The 21565-nt window shown below is 39.0% G+C and overlaps 1 protein-coding gene across 3 annotated transcripts in view; it reads left to right on the forward strand.

The window, feature by feature from the left end:
• The window catches only part of LOC117572702 (BAI1-associated protein 3), a 50896-nt gene extending 33588 nt beyond the window's left edge, over positions 1-17308 (forward strand). For all 3 annotated transcript variants that reach the window (XM_052005282.1, XM_034255758.2, XM_052005283.1), the window contains 9 exons: positions 1968-2208; positions 5416-5656; positions 8234-8402; positions 10465-10765; positions 11491-12003; positions 12288-12761; positions 14302-15691; positions 15905-16151; positions 16215-17308. In XM_052005282.1, coding sequence (XP_051861242.1) covers positions 1968-2208; positions 5416-5656; positions 8234-8402; positions 10465-10765; positions 11491-12003; positions 12288-12761; positions 14302-15691; positions 15905-16151; positions 16215-16306 — 3668 coding nt within the window. In that variant the 3' untranslated portion in view covers positions 16307-17308. The remainder of the gene's footprint in view (positions 1-1967; positions 2209-5415; positions 5657-8233; positions 8403-10464; positions 10766-11490; positions 12004-12287; positions 12762-14301; positions 15692-15904; positions 16152-16214) is intronic.
• The last annotated feature ends 4257 nt before the right edge of the window (positions 17309-21565 follow it).

Consider the following 21565-nt stretch of genomic DNA (forward strand, 5'->3'; position numbering starts at 1 on the left):
AAAACACAATTTTACGCAGTATTTGTTTTTTTTTTTTGTGTGTGTTTGATATTGTTTCACATGGCGTATACGTCATGTTGTGTGGGAATTTTAAAATGAAATCGAATCTCAACATCTGCACAAAAGTCATAAATAAACAAAAATCGAAAACAATGCAAAACTAAAATGTACAACATGTACCCATGTAGGGGGAAGGTGAAAGAGGGTTGTAAGCGATAGCTTTGTCATTGGCAAGCCGCAAAATGCAAACGGCAAAAGTTTATTGAATCTGGCAAGCGTTATATTCAAGTCGAAACAAAAATTTTACAACCATTTTTGCAGCAGCACCAAATGTGACCGAAAAACTTTTTCGTATTTGCTCGAATTGGCAAGAGCTGTGGTTGTGTGGCGCTCCTTCGATTTGCTTTGCGTCGCCCCTCTCGCGAATATGCTTAGACAAATATGCGCAGCGAAATGCAAGCGCCAAAGCAATCAACATGCATATGAGGTCCTTCTGGGCTGTGTCTCCTTTGCAAACACATTTCGAAGTCAAGACACAGCGAACTGTGCTGATGTTGTTGTATGCCGCAAAAACCGCTGTCGTTGCTTATAATGTTGTTGTTGATTTTCTTCTGCTGCTGCTTCCTGTGTCTGAAATTCCTGTACAATGCTGTGTGGATCGTGGCATTTCTTTGGCTTTTGATTTACAAACGTCTGCTGCATGTGAATAAAATTGAAATTGGCTTATCTTGTTGCATGAGCCATACAACCGATGAGGTAAAGCAGCAGAGGTGTGGGAACTGCAAAAGCCCTCAAATTTACTCTTTCACTCCCTATCTTACGATTTGTGGCCAACTTTCAGTTTACGAGCATGCTTTGTGCTCGCTCAGCAACTGAACAATTTTTAGCAAGTATTTTAGATTTTAGATGTGTGTTTTTTTTTGTTTGTATGACTTTTGCATAAGCAGTTGGCTGCCTGGCTGAAGCCCATCCAAAAAAAGCTTTCGTGACGAAGCCGCAGCAATGGTTGAACAAATGGAGTGGCAGCAGTGTCCTTAGCCAAGCCAACAATGTCCTTGTCGCTGCCAGTAATAACAGGAATAGCAGCAACAGCAGCAACAGCGACAGCATCAGCATCACCAGCAGCAGCAGCAAGAGCAGCCGCACAAATGCATGTCAAGGTTGTGGTTGTGTTGCCTAGAGCTTCGCATCTCCACCACATCCACATCTACTTTCATAGCCAGTAGCGATGTATCCAGCTCACGCCACATTGACCGCATCACATTGACTTCACTCGGCTGGATTGTTCTATGGCTGACTAGCTGGTTGGCTGGTTGGCTGGCTGGCGTGTTTCCTTCCTATTTCCTTCCTTCTGCCTGTTGCCGCTTCCCCCAACTTGCGCCAAATTGCAGTTGCCCCTAATCCATTAACATTCGCTTCGCTGCTAAGTAGTTCTCATTGTATCAAAAGTTACGACCGTCGTCTAGTTGTATATCGCAATTGCTAGACTCTCTATAAAAAACCAAACAGCAAGTATAAAAAATTAAATGAAATTGGGGGAGCGTGCAAATAACTCAAGTAAACAACATGAAAATGTAATTTGACTTATGCGAAACTTTTCGAGCTTACTTTTTTTTTTACATTCTTTCTCCTAAAACTGTTTCTTAATATATATTTAAAAGTTTTTTCTACATCATGAAGACATTTCAACGGCATTGAATGATATGAAGACACCTCTTAATATTAGGCATTCCGATGAAGAGATGGAAGCAGCCACTATATTAAGTGAAATTGTGAAAACAAAATAAAATAACTTTGCTAATATTTTATTTTATTGATTAGTTACTATAAGTTACATTAATGTGTGAGGATTTCAGTAGCCAGTAGTACTAAAGTAATTCAAACTGACTTTGTCGGCTGGTGCATTGTGCAATGCATTTTCGTTTTACAATATTTTCTTATTCATTTATTATTCAATAACTCCACAGGGTATCCGAAGGTGGCAGGTAGCAGCAGTGCAGCAGGGGGCAACCCATCGTCCGCTGGAAGCACCCCCATCAATTCGCGTCGTCAATCGAGAGCCCTGGAGTGTTTGGCGCCTCCACGTACTGGTTCATTTCGTAGTCGGAATTCGGCACTGCATCAGCCAGATCCGCCGCCGCGACCGCCGTTGGCATTTTGCAAGCGTCGCCTCAGTTGGCCAGAGGTTGATCCACGCTCCAACTCGGGGTAAGTGATAAGTCCATAATAGCTGATGATGTCGATGATAATGCCAGGGATAATGACGCTGCTCTTGATTATGTGCGAAAAACCTCAAATGAATTTCGGTATTAACTGAGCTGATGGGCTCTGACGGCAAAGGCAGCATGTTTGCTCATTAAAATTAACTATACCCATCCTCAACAGACACATATATTAACACGAGTATTTTTGTGAGTGTATGTGGCTGACTTTGTGTGAGAGCTGTATAAATTAAATGAAGCCTAGACCTAATAGTTGTCTTTTTTAAGGGTTTTAGCCATATGTTAAACTCAGAGTTGGTACGGAACATTAAGCTAGAAACAAATTGAATTATTTACCAATTAATTAATATACTTTAATGACTGTTCTCTATTATTTCAATGCTCACACTCTCTTCGTAGCTCCACTTTTACGTCGACCATCATAATTACGTAATTAGAAAAGTTCTTCGCTTTGTCTGCAGGTCTTCGCTTTTATTTTTGTTGCAACCCCAAAGAAACTGCAAGCAAAGACCCCCAACTGTATAACATACAACATTGCTAGTTTCAGATGCGGGCTCCTGCCTTAACCTTTGAGTTGGTGAAATATTTTGGCAGAAAGTTGGAGCATATGATGCTATCCTTCTCTTTTCTTGTATAAAACAACAGTCAGTTGCAACATGCTGCAGCTTGCCTCGTTGCCATCTTTGAGCTGCCTCGTTTGCCTGCTTTGCATAATGCGGCTTCAGTTTAACCTGAAATGTGCGCATAATGAGCGCCTGGTCTTGAGGTTACATGTAATTAAGCTTGAAATGCGATTTTATTGGGTGTTGTTTTAAGGAATATGCATAAAATTATAAATCCAATACTACACGATGCCCAACGATGCCGTCAGGCTGTAAGAAAATGTATCCAATGCCAACCGCACCCCGTATCTCATTAAATTCCCAAATGAAACTTCTTTTGCAAATATCTATTTTTTAGCAACCATTAGTTAAATAAAGTGTCTGCCTTTTACGTAAATGAACGGTATCTTAGTAAGTTAGTCTTCATCAAACTAATAAAAAAATGCTATGTTGGTAAAGTTGCGGGAAAATCTGGCAAGTAAAACACATATATACTTGTGCTATCATATAATAGTTTTGATCATCCTCTTATCGTACTTTGCGAAATGAGTATAATATTCAATTAATTAGTGAGAAAGTTGCAACTACCAAAACCGCAGGCATTAAATAACACAGAAAGTGTGGAATGAAAAATTCATTATGACATCAACATAAATAAATGGAAATGTGGCGATTAATTTAATACTGGAATGAAAACAAAAGCAAACAAAGTGAAATGCCAAACTTGTATTAGTTGGCAATTTATTTGCCACACAACTCAACAAAAGCAAAAGATTTCAGAACCAGAGCCAAAGAGACGGCCAGACGGAGAAATACAAAATTAAATGTGGAAAAAATAACGAATAATTGGCAAACTAAAGGAAAAGTTCAAACTCAGTGACTCGAGTGCCAATGGCAGGTTCTGTTTACCTACACTTGAATATTGCGACAAGATAAATACAAAATAAATAAATAATAACAGCGTCAAAAAAGTTGGCAGATAAAAGTTTTGTGGGTAGCAGTAGAATCAGACAACAGACAAACCGAAACTGAAAAGAGAAAACTCAAATGAGAATCGTTAAGAAATTTTTAGCTGAAATTGAGTAAGCGACAAAACAACAACCAAATCACAAAGCAAAAAGTTGAAAATTAAATTTTTACAAAACAACTAAATACGTGTTATGATAGTGATCGACTAGGAGATACCCCATTACAGCTAGGACTCTTGAACTTGAGACTGTCTGTTGATGAAGTCGAATTACCCGTTGCATACTACTTCTTGCCAGAGAGTATGATAAATGCCAACTTTTGGCCAAGTTGCAAACAATGCAGTGTGCACGACACTCAAGAAAAGTGTCAACAGCAAAGTGTTGGTCACATTTGAGCCAGGCTGCAAAGCAAAAGCAAAGTACAAAACTGTTTTTCCTTTTTATACCCGATACGCATAGGGAAGAAGGGTATTATAACTTTTTGTCTTCGGAAAATTTATGTAACAGGCATAAGAAGGCATTTTCGACCCAAAAAAGTATTTATATTCTTCAACAAGGCTAATAGCCGAGAAGAAATAGCCATCCGTATGAACACCTTGATTTCAGAGACTATAAGAGATAGAGATATAATAATTTTTTGGAAGCACGCAGATTAATTTTGTTTCAAATATGTGCCACGCCTCTTCCCCTCCCACAAATCGATAAATATCGAATAACAAGCTTAATTTTGAGCTAGAATACATACAATTATAACTATAGACTTTTTGATAGCTGAAAATTTGGTTGCGATCAGACAAAAATTGTAAAAATTATTAAAGAAAGACTTTTGTATCAATATACCTACCTGGTACCGCCCTTTTTTCAAAATGGGTATCGGGTATCTCACAGTCGAACATACTCGACTGTAGCTTTAATTCTGGTTTTCATTTTTATTATTTTGCTAGCCCCGTCATAAACATTAAAAAACTCAAAACGTTATAGCGACCGAGACTTAAGCCGCTTAGCAGCTGACCATTTTTGTGCTGAGTGTGAAAAGTTTTTTCGCCTTTTCTAAAGATAACATTTGAGATTCTGTTACTGAGAGCTTTTATGTGTGTGTGCGTGTGTACCATTCAAATCAAATGATTAGGCACAACATCATCAGATTTGCCAAACTGTTCTGTCCGTCGGCAAGGCAAACAAACAAACAAGACTTTCAGGGCGTATGATTAATATCAAATTTAATCGAGTCACACACAGATAGCAGGAGAGTTTTCAATAAAACTTGGTTCTAAATATGTATATTTGTATACAATTAGCGTCACAAGACAGGCGACAGGCGAACAAACCATATGGCTACGTTAAAAGCCGACCCTCATCAATGTTGAAAAAGGTTTGACATAGCCGAATGGAAATGGAAATGCGAGAGGCAAAAATGCGAAAAGTGAAATGTGAAATGAGAATGCGAATGCGAACACTTAATACTTATGCAAAATCATATTGACAGTGCCAATTAGAGAGGAAGCTTGTAGAGTTGATAACCCCTTCTAAAAAAATGGTTCTTCATCAAATGAAGTGCAATGCACTCACACTCTTCATCCACATGCGAATATATATCATTTTCTCTATTTTTGCTTTATGAAGGGTCCAGGAAACGGATGGCTCGTATTTTGAGAACTTTACATCGTTGGGCTGGAAACGTGAAAATCGTCGCATGTCGGCAACGCGTGCGGCCGAATCACGTGCCGAGGCTAATCCTGAAAATGAACGTGATCCACCAGCGCCCGAGGAGTCCATTGACCGCCAGGACGAAAAGGAGAAGCTCTACATTGAGGTGTTGCACACCATTGCCAATACGGTCGGCGCTCCTGCGCCAGGAGGACAGGTAAGACGGACTCGCAATAGAATTTACATGGAAATCAATATGGGAAAGGAGTGGGAGCAAGGAATAGGGGAGTGCGGTTAGGTTGGTAGCACGTGCTGAGGGCTGAAAATCATATGAATCTTTAATTAAGGTTGCGTCCAACTCACTCAACTTATGCAAAATAGTTGGAAATTATACAAACTGTATTTTAGCAGAAAATTAACGAGCATATTTGTTGTGCGAGTGTGTGGGCGGTGTATATGTGTGTAGCTGCCTGAGGGAAGAACCCGAGATGATAGATGATTGAAAGGACCAGTTAATTACATGCGTTTATCCTCCAAAATGTTCTGCAATTTAAATGATTAATACCGGTTGCTTCACATGGCTAAACTACTCAAGCCACAAATGGATTAAGGCCAAGATTAAACTCAAGACTATCGAAGCTAGCAGATGGAGTAGGAGAAAGAAATATATCTTTGGATTTCGTGTGGCCATAAAATGCAATTACAAAAATGTTTCTTGAGCTTTTTATATCCGCTATGCACGGGATAGAAGGGTATTATAATATTGTGACGGCAGGACATGTATGTAACAGGCAGAAGGAAGCATATACGACCTTATAAAGTATATTGTATATATTATTTATCAACGTCAAAAACCGAATCGACATAGCCATGTTCGTCTGTCTATCTGTCCATATAAACACCTACATAGATTTCAGAGACTATAAGAGATAAAGCTATAATTTGCAACAAACTTACTTGTTGATTTTGATTTTAATTCCTCGCTCCTCTTACTGAGTTTTATTTTTCAATTATCGTTTTTAATTTAACAGTAAGAAAATTGCACAACTAATGAAACTTAAGCTGACTGTACATGGCATGAGTGATTTCAATGAGGCGAAGGGGTGAGATTGAGAAACTTGCGCGAAGGAAAGGAAAGGAAAGGTTCGAGTCGACGAGCATAATAAAAGTTTCAATAGAGACGCCAGAAACGGCGGCAAAATAACGTTAGTCCTGCTGTGATTGAGTTGAAGCTGGTCAAGTCTCGCGGGGCTTTTGGCCGTAGTCAAGAAAGTCGAGTCACTAAAGTTATTTATTCCGTCCCGGAACGGCTCAGCAGGCGGCTCAGCAATGCTTCGTCTTCGTCCTTTTGCCCTTCTTACTAAGCTTTTTCTTGCTTCCTTTTAATAGAAAATAATTAGAAATAAATGCGAAGCAGTTGCAACTGGGTTAATGTTTTTAATAGAAACTAATGGACATCTAAATGCGTTCAACTCGACTAAACATACATCAAAAATACTGGACTTACTCTTATACTTATCATTAGGAAAGAATATTATTATTACAAAAAGAACCCCGAGACGAATATAATTTATGAAAGCTAATTGTGCCAGGTGTTTGGATTTAATACAGCATACTCGATCTACTTTGCAAGTCAGTTAATTGAATATTGAGCTATTGATTTTGAAAACTAATAAGATTTTAAATGCAAAAGACACGTATTTGTAGAGAATATGTGCTCAGCTGTAGAACTCTCAAATATAAAGAGAACAAAAAATCCAAACAATCGTGGATTGGGCAAATGCCGAATGCCGAATGCCGAATGCCGAAAAGCAGGCGAAGTAGCAGCTGGCAAAGTAAGACTCTTAATAATTTAGATGGACGCTGCCTAGGCGACTGCAGTCAAAGCAATCAAATTAAAATAATACTCCAAGAGTTGCACGACCAGGGAAGGGAACAGAGTAGGAGTAGCTGATGAAAGCGCTTTGCGAAGCGTGTGCAAATCGGCAAGTCAGTTCATGGCAGTTGGCAGTTGGCCATTGACGGAAGTGGGAATGGAGGATGGCTTATGATTTCGACAAGATAAATCAATATAAAAAACAAGTAAGAAAGTTACAGTCGAGTGTGCTCAACTGTGAGATACCCGCTACCCATTTTGAATAAAAACAAAATATTGTGGTATTTCTTTTAAATATACTAAAAATAATAAAAAAAAAATATACCAAATTGTATATTTGGTATATCGATATAGAACCACATTCAAAATATACCATAGACGGCACAATGTACCAGATTGTCGGCCAAAGCAACTCAGACCCCTAGGAAGTAGTCTCTGAGATGATGCTGATGAAGAATATATATACTTTACCTGTTACATACATTTCCTGCCGGCACAAAGTTATAATACCCTTCTACCCTATGGGTAGCGGGTATAAAAAATCAAATAAAAAAGAAAAAACTGAAAGAGACGAAACAATTTTTGATATATTTCGCAGGATACGGGAGCAGCCGAAAGCAAACAAGAGCATATTTTTGTTACGTTGGCGGAAGCCAATAAAAATGAAAATTGTTGTTGTTTATGCTGTGAAAATATGCTAATTTATTGAATTCTGTTGTTGTTGTTGTTGCTGTAGCTCATGATATTACAATTTTGTTTATTTGCCGTTGGAAAATGTTCGCAAATAAATGACAAAATAATTAAATGAAATTAAATTAAATGCGTGTCGCGACAGTAGCGTATACGTAATTTATGCTGACATGTGTTCTCTCTTTCTCTCTCTCTCTCTCTGACACTCTGTCTATTCCTTTCATGCAGTTTGCGCATTACAAGGATGAAATGTATCTGCATGCCCAGCGCGCCTTTGGTGTCAATCCGGATCGTCATTATCGCCTGCTGCACGCCTCCGCCGAGGATAAACCAAAGATAATCGTTCTGTCTGTGGTCGTCATCGAGGCAGATGGCCTCGAGGCGAAGGATGCCAATGGTAAGAAGAAACACACACGAAGCCCCAGCTTATACATCTCCTTATACTTCAATTACTTTTTCCCCGTTCCTTCCGTCTCCTTCTTAAATGCCCAATGTAACAATCTGTCAAGAGTTGTGTGTAAATATTTTTTTAAATTAATAATGTTGAAAATGGGGTATATTGGTTTTGAAGAAAGCAAAAGTTTATGTATCAAGGAGTTACCTTTAATCCTATAAAGTATAGATACATATAAATGAATATATTCTTGATCAGAATAATTCAAAAATGTTATTTATCCACGTCTGTATGATTATGCCTGTAAGTGAACTGGATTGGTAGATTGAAGGGGATACTAAATATGGAATTTATTTGTAGGTTTGCTCTTTTTGTTAATTTCCAATGTTTGTAGTATATTAAATTTTATCAGTCGGGTCTAATACAGTCAAAACTTAACTGTAGCTTTCTTTTTTGTTGCATTTTGAATTTGCGTATGCGTGGGAGTGTGTATGTGTGTGTGTGTTTGTGTGCAAATCAAAAAGCCAAACGAGGCATCAATAAACTGTGTATGGCATGTGTGTCATGCACGCATATTTAACATTTTTTCTTTGCAGTTCTTTTTCTGGTTTCTGCCCATGTCACATTTACAACAACCTACCCCTCCCTACCTACCTTCTCCCACTCTTCTCTCAAAGTCGAGAGCCGAAGTCATCGACTCTGTTCCGCAGCTCGTTCAATAAATTTGCAATTTAATGCTTCCCATTTTGTTCATTATGCTCGAGAGCAGCAGCAGCATCACCAGTAACGTTGAAGGCAACGCAATTTCGCATTTTAATGTGCTCAAGGATGTGTAAGGAATACGTTGAGTGCCACTGCTGCTGCCTGCCTCGCAGTGCACTGGTTGCTTCTGCAAACTCACAAACTTCTTTCTACCATCTGCTAAATGTTCTGCTGACGCCCGCCGTCTCTTGCTTCGCCTTTAACCGCCTGCTGGCTGCTGCCTATGGGGCAACAATGGCAGAAACATAAGAACAATTCGTTGGCAATGAGACGTAGCTGATGAGTAGAGTCGCCTTTGCTTGGGGTAACTTCAATTGGCGTTGTCCTGTGTTTGCAACTCAAGTTCACTTTTCATTAACTACTGTTAAAACACCAGCAATCGCAATTTTTGGTCAAGCATAAACTAACACATCACATTCATATACTGGCTAATCAATAAATCGATTATCATTGCTCTGTTTTTGTTGTATAGTGTCTGCCAGTTTGATCATTGTGAATGAGAAATAATTAGATGGCTCTATTGCGATTTACTTCTTCCAAGTTTGTTCAATTGAGCCAATCATTTCGTGAAGTTATGAAACTTATTAATTGTCGATAATTATGTAAAAGTGCTTTCGTTAATTTGTATTTTTTATTTAATTTAAAAAAAAGTTAAACACAACATATTATTTTGGGAACTATACAGTGGTCCAATGGATTGGATTGCAAAACATTTAGAGTTCTGAAATAAAGGCTCTTAACTATTCTTAGTTTTCAGAGAGTTTGGAAATAAAGGCTCTTAAATATTCTTAGTTTCGTATACAGTTATCATTTCAGTGAGACAGCACAAACTACTTTATGTAACATATGTATATAAATTTATTATAAGTAAAATATTGTGGACCTCAATACTTAAATACGTGTGTACCTAAAAGGGAAACCAAATCTAGCGTTGAGTGCCGCTAAATTTGTCACAGAACGTTGAAAAGCTGTGGTGGTAAACAATAAACAAAATGTCCCAGTAGTAACGTGTGTGCATGAGAGACTGTGGAGTGTGTATAAATCACAGGTACTTAAAAATTGAGCGGCACTTTATGCAAATGAAATGTTAATCATACGCCATGTGCGCACATGGTATGGCCAGTTGACGTCTGTTCGGCTGTTCAGCTGTTCAGCGGCTTGCTTGGTTAACTTCATTGCCAGCAGGCATCTGCCATTAATTGCCATTTAATGACGTTGGCAATTTCATTAATGTGACATCGTATCCTTTTTGCATGCACATCGACTATCTGTTTCATTCTCATCCTTTGTCTCTTCTTGACAGGCTTCTCGGATCCCTATTGCATGCTAGGCATACAGCCGGACGGCGGCCCGCCCGTGTCACCGCTACCGCTGCCGCCGACTCCGCGCGCCCTTTCCGCTGATATGAGCGGTGGCTTTGATAACAGTTCCACGGACTCGCCACCGCATCGTAAGCATAGCTTTCGTTTGAGCTTCAAGCGGCGCGAGGCTGGTCGACGGGAGCAGCGCGACTCGCTGGGCGGCCCAGTGCCGGCGAAGCTCATCAAGGCTACAAGCATTAAACCGCACACGCTTAGCCCCAAATGGAATGAAAAATTCAAATTGTAAGTGCATTGAAATCAAGATTTCTCCCTTATATTTTCACTTTGTTGCGCGATTGCTCGCCCAATTGAACAATTGTGCGGACATTTAAATTCAATCACGTGTCCATTATCTGCCAAATCGATAGCTGCTCAATGGCGGATTTACTTCAAATTATTCAATTGCGTTTGCCTTTTGTCAATTCTGGTCTAGAACGCGCCTGGAATGCACCTTAAGCTCAGCAAAAAAGTATCTTCTGGGACAGACACTTCATTTACGTCTTGCCGCATGACAAATGTTCGATATTTTATATCTGCTGCACAGCGATCTCTGTGTGTAATCATTTACCGTTCCTTTCGGGCTTAGAGAAACAATTTTAACTGCAACATCAAATAAACAAAAGCAATTTATTTTTCAATCGCAATCAAATTTATGTTGCAATTGCAGTAAACAAGCAGCCAAAATGAGCTCTAAACCAGATACCAGTTGAAAAAATACGACGTGTGTGCTCTTAAATATAAAAATTGTGAAGAGCCTATAAAATAAACGGCACGGCAAACAGCAAACAACAGTTGCAAATGGATACAAGTATAGTGACAAGACAGAAGCAGAAGCAAAAAGTGTAGCATACTTCTAAGCGCGTGCGCTAATTAGAGAAATTAATGAGCGGAGCGTAGAGTAATTCGACTGGGTCGTCTGGTCAGTTAATGATACCATATATACCATTTATTCCCTTTGCCCTCTTTAGCGACATCGATGACATCAACACAGACACCTTCCACTTGGACATTTGGGACCACGATGACGAGAGCTGCGTCATGGACGCCGTCTCGCGACTGAACGAGGTGCGTGGTGTGCGCGGACTGGGTCGCTTTTTCAAGCAGGTCTGCCAGTCAGCACGTCAGGGATCGCAAGATGATTTCCTCGGCTCTGTGAATATACCAATTTCGGAGATACCCTCCACAGGACTGGATGCCTGGTTCAAGCTGGAGGCGCGCAGTCATCGCAGCACGGTGCAGGGTCGCATACGGCTCAAGCTGTGGCTATCAACGCGTGAGGATCGTGGCAATGCCCCAGAAGAGAACAATGAGCAGCAGTTGCGTAAGATCGAGCAGCTCCAAATGGTTTTTATGCAGCACGAGGTGACCACGCATGAGCCATCGTGGACCTGGTGCGGTGATCTGCCCGGCCCGGCGCTTACTATACTCCATCAGCTGGCCGTGCAGGCTGAACTCAGTGATCTGCAGTGTGCCATGGCGAGGTAGGTGATTGCGACCCTCCATTCATAATAATATAAGCGAAGAACGTCATCTTCTTTATGTACATATCTGTCCGTCCGAAAAAAAGGTATAATTTAAAGAAAAACCACAACATTTTATTCCAACTTGGCAACTTGATATTATAAACTGGCTCCCAAAACCAAAATTTGTTAAGTAATTCTTTCCTTATTCTTTTCCTTAATTTGTTAAGGATATCGCACAATCGACTCATACTCATCAGTCACTTGTATTTAAATGTTGTGGTTGCTTATAATACTATTTGCAGATATGTGGCGGCAGCCAGACTAAATCGCTCGACACCACTGGACCCAAAGTTCCTGCACCGCCTGCTGAGTGATGTGGAGAAGCAATGGAATCAGCCCAATCAAGAGGCACTCACACGCGATCTTGAACAATGGCTGGCAGAGGCAATGAATGGCTTTGTGGAGCGTTCGTTAAATCAGATACGTCGTCATCGAGACATCTTTCCAGCATTGAATCCACCGTCGCTCATTCGCTTAGAATTCCTGCTGCGATGTCTGGGTCTACTGGGATCGATGCGAGCCTTTCGTGCCGTCTGCCCCTTTAACAAGGGAGTGCGCGGCGAGGTAGTCAATGCATTGCGCAAGGGCTCCATCATGTGGGGACAGAATGTGCTGCGCGAATCGCAGTGCTTACCCAATCCATTATCGAATTTCGTAACAACATTAACCGCCGACATCCAGCTGGGACAGACCTACTATCATGCGCTCTTCGACAAGTGAGTAGACGAGCCCTGATTATAACTATTACACTGTCAGCCCAGTCCTTGTTTTGCCCCTATACCTTATTTCTCTATGTGCGGCACGTGTCCCATATAAAACACGCTTCAAGGTTGCTGCCCGTTGTTCGTTCAAATAAAATTCACAAGCAGTTTAACAAAACAAACAGCGAGCATCGAATTTGACCCACAACCCTCACTGTACATGTATGAGTGTGTGTGCGAGTGTATTGTAAGTACTTCAGTGTTGACCCAATTGAATGGCAGCCGAAATGCTACTCCGGTTTAAACTGCGATGTTGCCCCTGCCGTTGCAATTGCTGTTGCTAGTGAATTGGCCACTAATCAGTTGGTTACTTGTTAGTTGTTTAAAAGCTTCTTAATGAGTGCCAAGTAACCGATTTGATTTCCTCTTATCTGACTTGTGACTAAAACTAAAATCCAATCTCCGAACTTTGGTTTGTTTATATCAATTGCTAAACAGCAATTCAGGGCAGTGTATGTTACACGTAGAAACTGCAGCATTTGTGTTATTATTATTGAACGCACAGTACGTAAACTATAAATTCGAGAGAATCTTTGAAGATCTAGTATTTTATTGAGTTATTTGATTAGGTAAACAGATTTCAAAGCACTTGAATTGAATTTGAAATAAAAATTTAAGAGTGAAAGAGATAGTAAATCAGAACAAATAATTTTATATAGAAATAGTTATTCGTTCATGTTGAATTTGCTCACGTGTTGCCCAACACTGGTCAGTTTAATGCAAGTCATCTAATCAGTCGCATATTTGGCAGTTAACGTGGTCATTAAGGGTTCATAATGAGGACATCAAGTGGCTTACGGACGTAAGACTCAAATTAATTGCGCTGTCATAAAAATGCGCTCACGTTTTCCTTCGATGAACCGATGGAGCAACTTTTGGAAAGACAGCTCAATGGAGCCATATTTAAGTGATGAGAAAGTGATGCAGGAAAGTATCGTTGAAGAGAAGAGCGAAGGCTACAGCTAATTTTAAATGAACCGTGAAACTTGCAGCTTTCATTTCGCAATCGATTTTCAGTTTTGAGAAAGCTTCTTGCCTCATCTCACTTCTCGTTGTCCACTGCAAGTTGCAGTTAAGCAGCTTGCAACGACAACAAAGCCCGCAATGCTGTAAAGCCGAAACATCTGTTCTGTGCTTATACCCGACACCCTTAGACTAACAGGGTGTACTAAGTCAGTAATACAATTGTATGTTGGTGAAATATGTTAATTATTTCCTAGTTTTATAGCGATGGAGCAACTACTTCTAATTTTATTTAAATTGTTCAAGTTAAATTAGATTTCGGCTGCTTGAAGCACACTTCTGAGAAGCAGAGAATTCTATAGTTTACCGCAATGTTTATGTTAATTTAGTATCTCACAGTCGAGGATGCTCAGAATGCAGTTTTCTTTCTTGTTATCCCATTGCAATAGGATATTTCGTATTCACCGTATTCCCTTTTGAGTACGTTCGAATTTCGTTTAGTGTATTTAATATTCTGTTTTGTTGCTTGCAGCACGAATGGCATTCAGTACTTCAGTATCATCTACAAGCAGTATGACGCCATGGTTGGAGAAGAGGTATACACACGCATGGCTGCTGGCCAAGTGCCCGGCGTGCGAATGAATCTCTCGCAGTATGCTGTACTCGAGGGGGAAGCGGAGCCGGTCGACACGAAGCCATTCGAGTTGTTTCTGGCATTGCAAGAATTCTGCCAACTGAAGCGTCACCTGTCCGCTCAGCCACAGCCGCCGGAGAAGCCGTTGGCGTTGAGCAACAGCCACGAATGGTTTATACCGACCTTTGAACGATGGATGATGATCAGCAAAGCTAAGGCGTTGCAGCGCATTCGTGCCGCCATTCGCATGGATGCTATTTGCGAGGGTGAGCGCATTGTGAGGTACAGTAGCTCCTCGGTGGACACGGCCAGCACGCTACTCAACATCAAGGAGTTCTGGAAAGTGATCAACTGGCCCGATGAAGATACCGCCATAATGCTTGAGTCGCAGCTTATCGATGTCGTCTGCTCGGCGGCCATGCACTATTGTGATCTCATTCATACAACACTGGCGGACAGCGGTTACTATGAGCAGCAGGGTCCGTTCCGATGCTCCGACGATATGTGTGTAACGGTTAATAATGTGGAGTATGTGCGTCGCACACTTGCCGAGTTTCGCTCCGATGAACAACCGTTGGAGGAGTCGGCTGACAATCTACTGGAATCGAGTTTAACCCACATGGAGAATCGCTGCGAACGCATTCTCTCCAAGCTGGCGCCACTCATGCAGATGTCCCTACAGAAGGCAGTGTTCCATTTGGCCTGGTCACCGGACTCATTGCCTGCTAATCAGGCGATTGTTCCACTGCTCGAGTATCTTGATTGCCATCTAGCTGCTCTGAATAGCGCTTTGCTCACTAAGAACTTTAATCGTTCACTGCGATTCATCTGGAAGACTGTACTGGGGGAAATGTCACGGCAAATGGAGACGGGCGATGAGACGGACAAACCGACGCATTTTCACAAACGTCTGTATGAAGCACTGCAACTTCTTGTTGACTTCTTTCATGCCGAGGGCCAAGGATTGCTTCTAGAGTGTCTGCATACTGAGGACTTTTGGCGAATTGAGCAACGTCTGCAGTTCCACAAAACCGATACAGATCGCTTGATTGACATGTTCTACTTAAATCGTTTGCGCGAGCAGCTGATAGCTGTTAGTCCAGGGCCCTATGGTTCTTTGGCTGTGCGCGCCTACTTCAATCACGACTCGTTGTGCGTCGAGGTGCTGCATGCGAGGGATGTGGTGCCACTTGATCCGAATGGTTTCAGTGATCCTTTTGTAGTTATCGAGCTGCTACCGCGTCGCATCTTTGTGCACTGCATGGAACAGCAGACCAATGTGCATAAGGTAAATGTAATTCTATTTTTATTCCCATTTTATACTTCTTATACCCATTACCCCATAGGGTAAGATAGTTATCTTTCTTTTTAAGATTGAAGATTGACTGAAAATCCTCATTATACTATTCATTCTTTGCCTAAAATTGTAATTGTTTTTGTGCATTCAATGCGGACTAAAAGTTCTTTATTTAATTTCAATGACATTTCCTTGTTGATGCAGCGCACGCTAAATCCTATTTTCGATGAATGCTTCGAGTTCTCTGTGACGCTGGAGCAGTGCCTCAGCGATGGCGCCATGATTTGCTTCACTGTAATGGACCACGATGTGCTCACAGCGAATGATTTCGGTGGTGAGGCCTATTTGGCACTGGGCAATATTCCAGGCGTCGCCGACTACAGCACCAGTGTGGATAACTTTCATGGGCTCAAGCAGATTGAGCTGCCCTTGATGCAGCAAAAGGATAAATGTGAGTGCACAGTTATCACCCTCTCTACGTTGCACGTTGCCTCAATATTGACTTTGGTTGCAGGCAATCCAATTTTGCAAATCCTCGAGCTGCGCATCAATGACAAACAGGCGCAGGACTTTGTGCGCAAACAGAAGGCCCGTTTCATCAATTGATTTTAATTCCAGGTGAGCAGCGTTTGAAGCGTTTAAAGCGTTTGAAGCGTTTGAAAAACGCACCTCTCTCTAATATGCAATCAAATTGCAATGGACTCAAACGACGAAAAAAGTGTATAAAGTATTTGAAAAACAAAAACACTCTGTTATTATTAATATAATTACTACTATCACTTAATAGTAGTTGTCTAAAGAAATCCCCTTACCTCCTACCTTAGTCCTAATCCTCCACATTGTGTCCTTCTCTGTTTGTAAATGTTTGCAAATTGAAATTCAAATGGTGCATAAACTAGCAAGTTATGGAGCATTTTATGGGCCGAATCGATTTCGATATCGACATCGAATCGAATCGAATTTAAACCGAATTCAAAGCCCAAATGTTCTACAAAAACGAAAGAAATTACAATGAAGAAAATATGAGAAAATTTTATGTTAAATAACGATTACTTGACAAACTCAAACACACACATTAGGAACTATCTAAGTAGTAGCGTAGACATTGCTGAAATTGCCACAATTAAGCATACAAATATCAAATAATTAAATTAATTAATCGTAAAATCAAATATATACATACATATATAACTTGTAGCTCTACACCAACAACTACGAACATTTCTAGCACCCAGCTGCGTTTTGAAGACTTTTACTAAAACAAACATGAATAATATTGAAACACACGGGATTTGTATTCATCTTCGGTTAATCGAAGGACAATAAATGCTTGCAAAGGTCTTTTCAAATTTACAGTCTGCCATTTTAGTACACAAAATATGGAAACAATTGGAGGCATACAATTTTTAGAATTCCATTAATATTTGAATTTGAGCGCGGAATTTGTCTGATATCTAGAAAAACAAATTCAGTTTTCATTTTGTTTGAATTATATAAAAAAGTACGACTACTCCTACATCAGAAAGATTTGCTCATTCAATGAAAATACCAATTTAAAACAGTTCAAAAACGCGTTTAGTCTTTTGCAAGTGTTTTGAAATAAAAATAAAAATAAAAATATACACAACATTTTTTAAGTCAATTTAAGCTACAAACGATAAAGGAACATCAGCAACATTAAAAGACATCAAGCTATTGAAATTTTTTCATGAAATATCAGCGAAATGAATGAATCCTTAAAACAATCAAAATATGCGTAATTCCGAGCTTCTTATAAAAAAAAAACCTTTACATACACACACACATATATTTCTGACATAGACACAAGTATACAAAGATTATAAGTACTATATCACGCCCAAAGGACAGTGTAACTAAATCTAAAAAATATTTGTAACTATTTTCTGAGCACAGATTTTATATAAATTTATTCAACACACGCTTGCACACACAAACACAAAGACAAACACAATACATCGTAAACACACACATGCGCATACACTGTGCACAGCCTTAAGCCTTCAGCTGTTTTGCTTTTTACGCACTTAACTCGAGGCTTCTATAAAAACAAAAACAAAATTGTTTAAATTCCCTATAAGATAAAAAATAATTTTCCGATTTGAAACAGAAGTTTGGTAGCTTCGATTGTAAATTTTGTACTATATACAATGGTCTCTATGACAAACGTATGTTATATATGAATATGAGTATATGTTGATGATAATGTGGCTAGTAAGGTTCGTTAATTGTTAACTGTAATTCTTAACTGTAGTTTACAGTAGTAGAACGACTTTTTTATATACCTTTCGCAAGGCATCTGAGAACAATTTATAAATGTGTGGCGCAAAATACATATAGAACTATAACTAATAAATTGCACATCAACAAAATCCAAGTCAAATTACATAGAAAAATACAAATATTTTTAATATTTACACAAAACGATGCGCTACAATTTGATTAACATAAATAGTATTACATATGTATACTATATACACATTATATATATATGTATATATAAGTACACATACATACATATATACGCATATACCTAGCATGTAAGACAATTTTTTTTTGGGTAAACTTGGCACCAACTTTTGCTATCAACATTTGTCTATATACAAATTTATTATTCAGTTGAAGCTACACATCGACATCTAGTCGCAACCCTGCAACATCGAAGTCTAGTTCAAGCTCTCTGAAGCTAAATATTGGTAATAAAAAAAAGGTTTTGATATGTGATACCCTGACTTTTGATCGAAAGCTGCAACTCACTTCACTTTCCGAGCACATTTTTGAGTTCTCTTTACTGACACTTATTTTCAAGACACTATCTTCAAACTGCTCTCTTCCAGTCTAAAGTGACAGACACTTAATTAAGTGAATATTATAATAATAGCATAGACAACTATTTGATGTACTAAGCGTAGCCTGAAGCGAATCTACTATAATGATGATACATGTGTGTACCTATGTACCTATAATTTCCTAAAAATAGCAAATAACGAATTCGAACTTAAAATCAAAACAGATTACGCATGATAAATGTACCGAGTGCTAGATACAAAAATTCAATAAATAAACAAATATTACACGAGCTAAAAAGTTCAAATACAACTATACATGAAATGAAATGCAAGTTGGCCAAACCAAGAGACCAAAGGCATTTAAAAAACAACAAGAAAACCGAATAAAACAGAAATAGAAACAGAATAATATAGGCCAAAATGGAAAAACAAAGACAGAACGTTATGAATATAGAATTAATTGTTAAACTATACATATGTATATGCTGGTTACAAGAATGCAACAAATGAACCTACAATGAGCCCTCCTACGATACTTATACATATATATACAACAAACATATGAATGCTATATACGAGCAACAACAACAACAACAACTATAAACTATGAGATAACTATTTTTGATTATTCATGGTTTGTAACATACATACATACATATTATTAAACACCTACCTAAGCAGGGCATTTATACAAACTTTACACACACACGAAACACACACCAAAGAGAAATGAGCATTAATTGTAAACAAGAGGTTTGTTCCAAGTTCCGATTTTAAATGCATACCAAATACCGAATGCGAACAGAACCGTTAATGCTGAACGTTTTGCGTTCTTCTATGTTTTAATTGTAAGCCAAAAACAAGAGACAAAAGCAACCGTTTACCGCCGAAACTTGCTAACCGATAAATAAGTTTATACAATTATTAGAGCGAGCAACCAAAACACGATTATTATTTTAAATGTGTGCTTTACGTAATACAAATGACGAGCCACGTTCAGGTTCCTAACAAACTCCAATACAAATGGTTAAAATCCATAACTCTTAACTAACAGTAAGTGTGTGTGCATCAGTTTTAAACGGAAGAACAACAAGCATAATCAAAGAAAACTTCATAAGATTCAACTAAAATACATGTATTAAATGTATGTGCAAACAAAAAAAAAAAAAAAAACAAAAAACAAATGCTGCAAAACGATAAAACCTTATCAAATTCAATCAATAAATGTCAATGAATATTTAAAATTGTTTATTTGTTAATCACTGCATCGAAATCCTTTTTAGGATCTCTGTGAAATATTTATTTATAGTAAGTATATCTTGAGGATTCACTGCGACATTAACCATATGCTCAAATGGAACCTAGACCGTTTTCTTGTTTTCTTACAAGAGCATGGAATAATAAAGAAAATGTGGACCAAAGTTTTGAACAAAATCCACTCAACCTCATAATAAACCATACGTTAAGATGCACCAAACGATCCGTATTATATCATATCATGATAAACTGGGAATGTCAGTTACATGACTGAATTGATATGGCCTTGGTAAGTGTATTAAAAGCTGCCTTTGCGGATAAGAAATTAGCTAAAAATGTTAACCCAAATTTGTAAGTATAAATTTTAACCCACTTATCATTTCACCGCCATTTCACCGTCCGACCGAAGCGTCGCATATCTGGCATCAATATCCTCATATTAGGACCATGAAAATAAATTGTCGTCGCTGGCAAAGGTTGTGGAAAGTGTTTGTGGAATTGATTTGAGTGCATTATCTCGCCTTTAAAGGGCGAGAGCGTGCAAAGCTAAAGCTTTTATCTAAATTAAATCCAATGCCAGCACAACACACGCACACACACTTACACTTACACATATGTTTATGGATGTACATATGTATGTATCATATGTGGGAAGTCAATGTCGAAAGTTAAGTCTGTACTGCAAAATGCTTTGCCATTTGGCGCCTCGTCAAAGTTAAAAGTTAATGCGATTTGGTTACCTTTAAAGTTGCAACTAAAACATTTCTGATTGTTTATTGTTAAAGAAAAATCACTGCCGTTTTATGCAACTTTAATGAGACTCCTTCACATACCTCCTGCAACAACAGCAACGTGTCAGTGGCACCAACTGTGACGCACAAACTTTTTGCTGCTTTCTATAAACCAAGACACTCGTGTTGAGCGCTGAGTTGCATTCCCAAAAAATATATATACATATATATATATTAAATGCACAAAGCACAGGACAACATTTGTAGTAGGGCATACCACTTGAGGCATGCCACACATTTGTGTCTAAGACTTGTGCAACATTTGGGCCCGACCGAGGCCAGCAACTATTGTGACAATGACGATTGCCCACACACGGCAAACACAAGTATGTTGCCACCCACGCCAAAATACGGCATTGAAGAAGCGACAACTGCAACAAATAAGAGCTGCAATTTAAATTTCAACCGTACTCACACTTTGAACCTTGCCCAAAGTTACAGCGAGAGTTCAAATAAAAGAAATTAACTTACATAAAAAAATCATAAGTATGTTTACTAAATACTCTATGTAGACGCTAATAAGCGTTTTGATAATTCCATCTAAAAATGCATTTAACTAATATTACTGATGCCAATTTATGAAGTCAAAGGTCAATATTTAAAGAGCCCGCAACATACACAATCGACAAGACTCTCAAGTTTTTCTGTATTCATTATCGATGTTTTTTTGCTCGATGGTTTTTTCTTAAAAACTGCCAGTCCCATGTAGCTTAGTTGTTGTAATTTAGACTATTCTTCCTTGTTGTAGCAATCCAGCGTCAATCACGTTCGCTGACAAGGGGAGCATCTTATAAAGTGCTCCTTTTCCGACACTGCTGTCTTCTTTCCCTCTAACCTGAGTGCACGTGTCGCAAAACTTTCGGGTAACGGTTATTAAATGCAGTTGAAAAAACAAAAAGCTCTGTGCTAAAGTGCAAAGTGCAGATCCGCTCTTCTGCTCTCTATTTACCGCTCTCCCACACGTCTCCTCTCTCGCTCTCTCTTTCTCTCACTTTCTGTGTGAGTAGAGA

Source organism: Drosophila albomicans, chromosome 3, assembly GCF_009650485.2.
Source record: "Drosophila albomicans strain 15112-1751.03 chromosome 3, ASM965048v2, whole genome shotgun sequence".
Classification (NCBI taxonomy): Eukaryota; Metazoa; Arthropoda; class Insecta; order Diptera; family Drosophilidae; genus Drosophila; species Drosophila albomicans.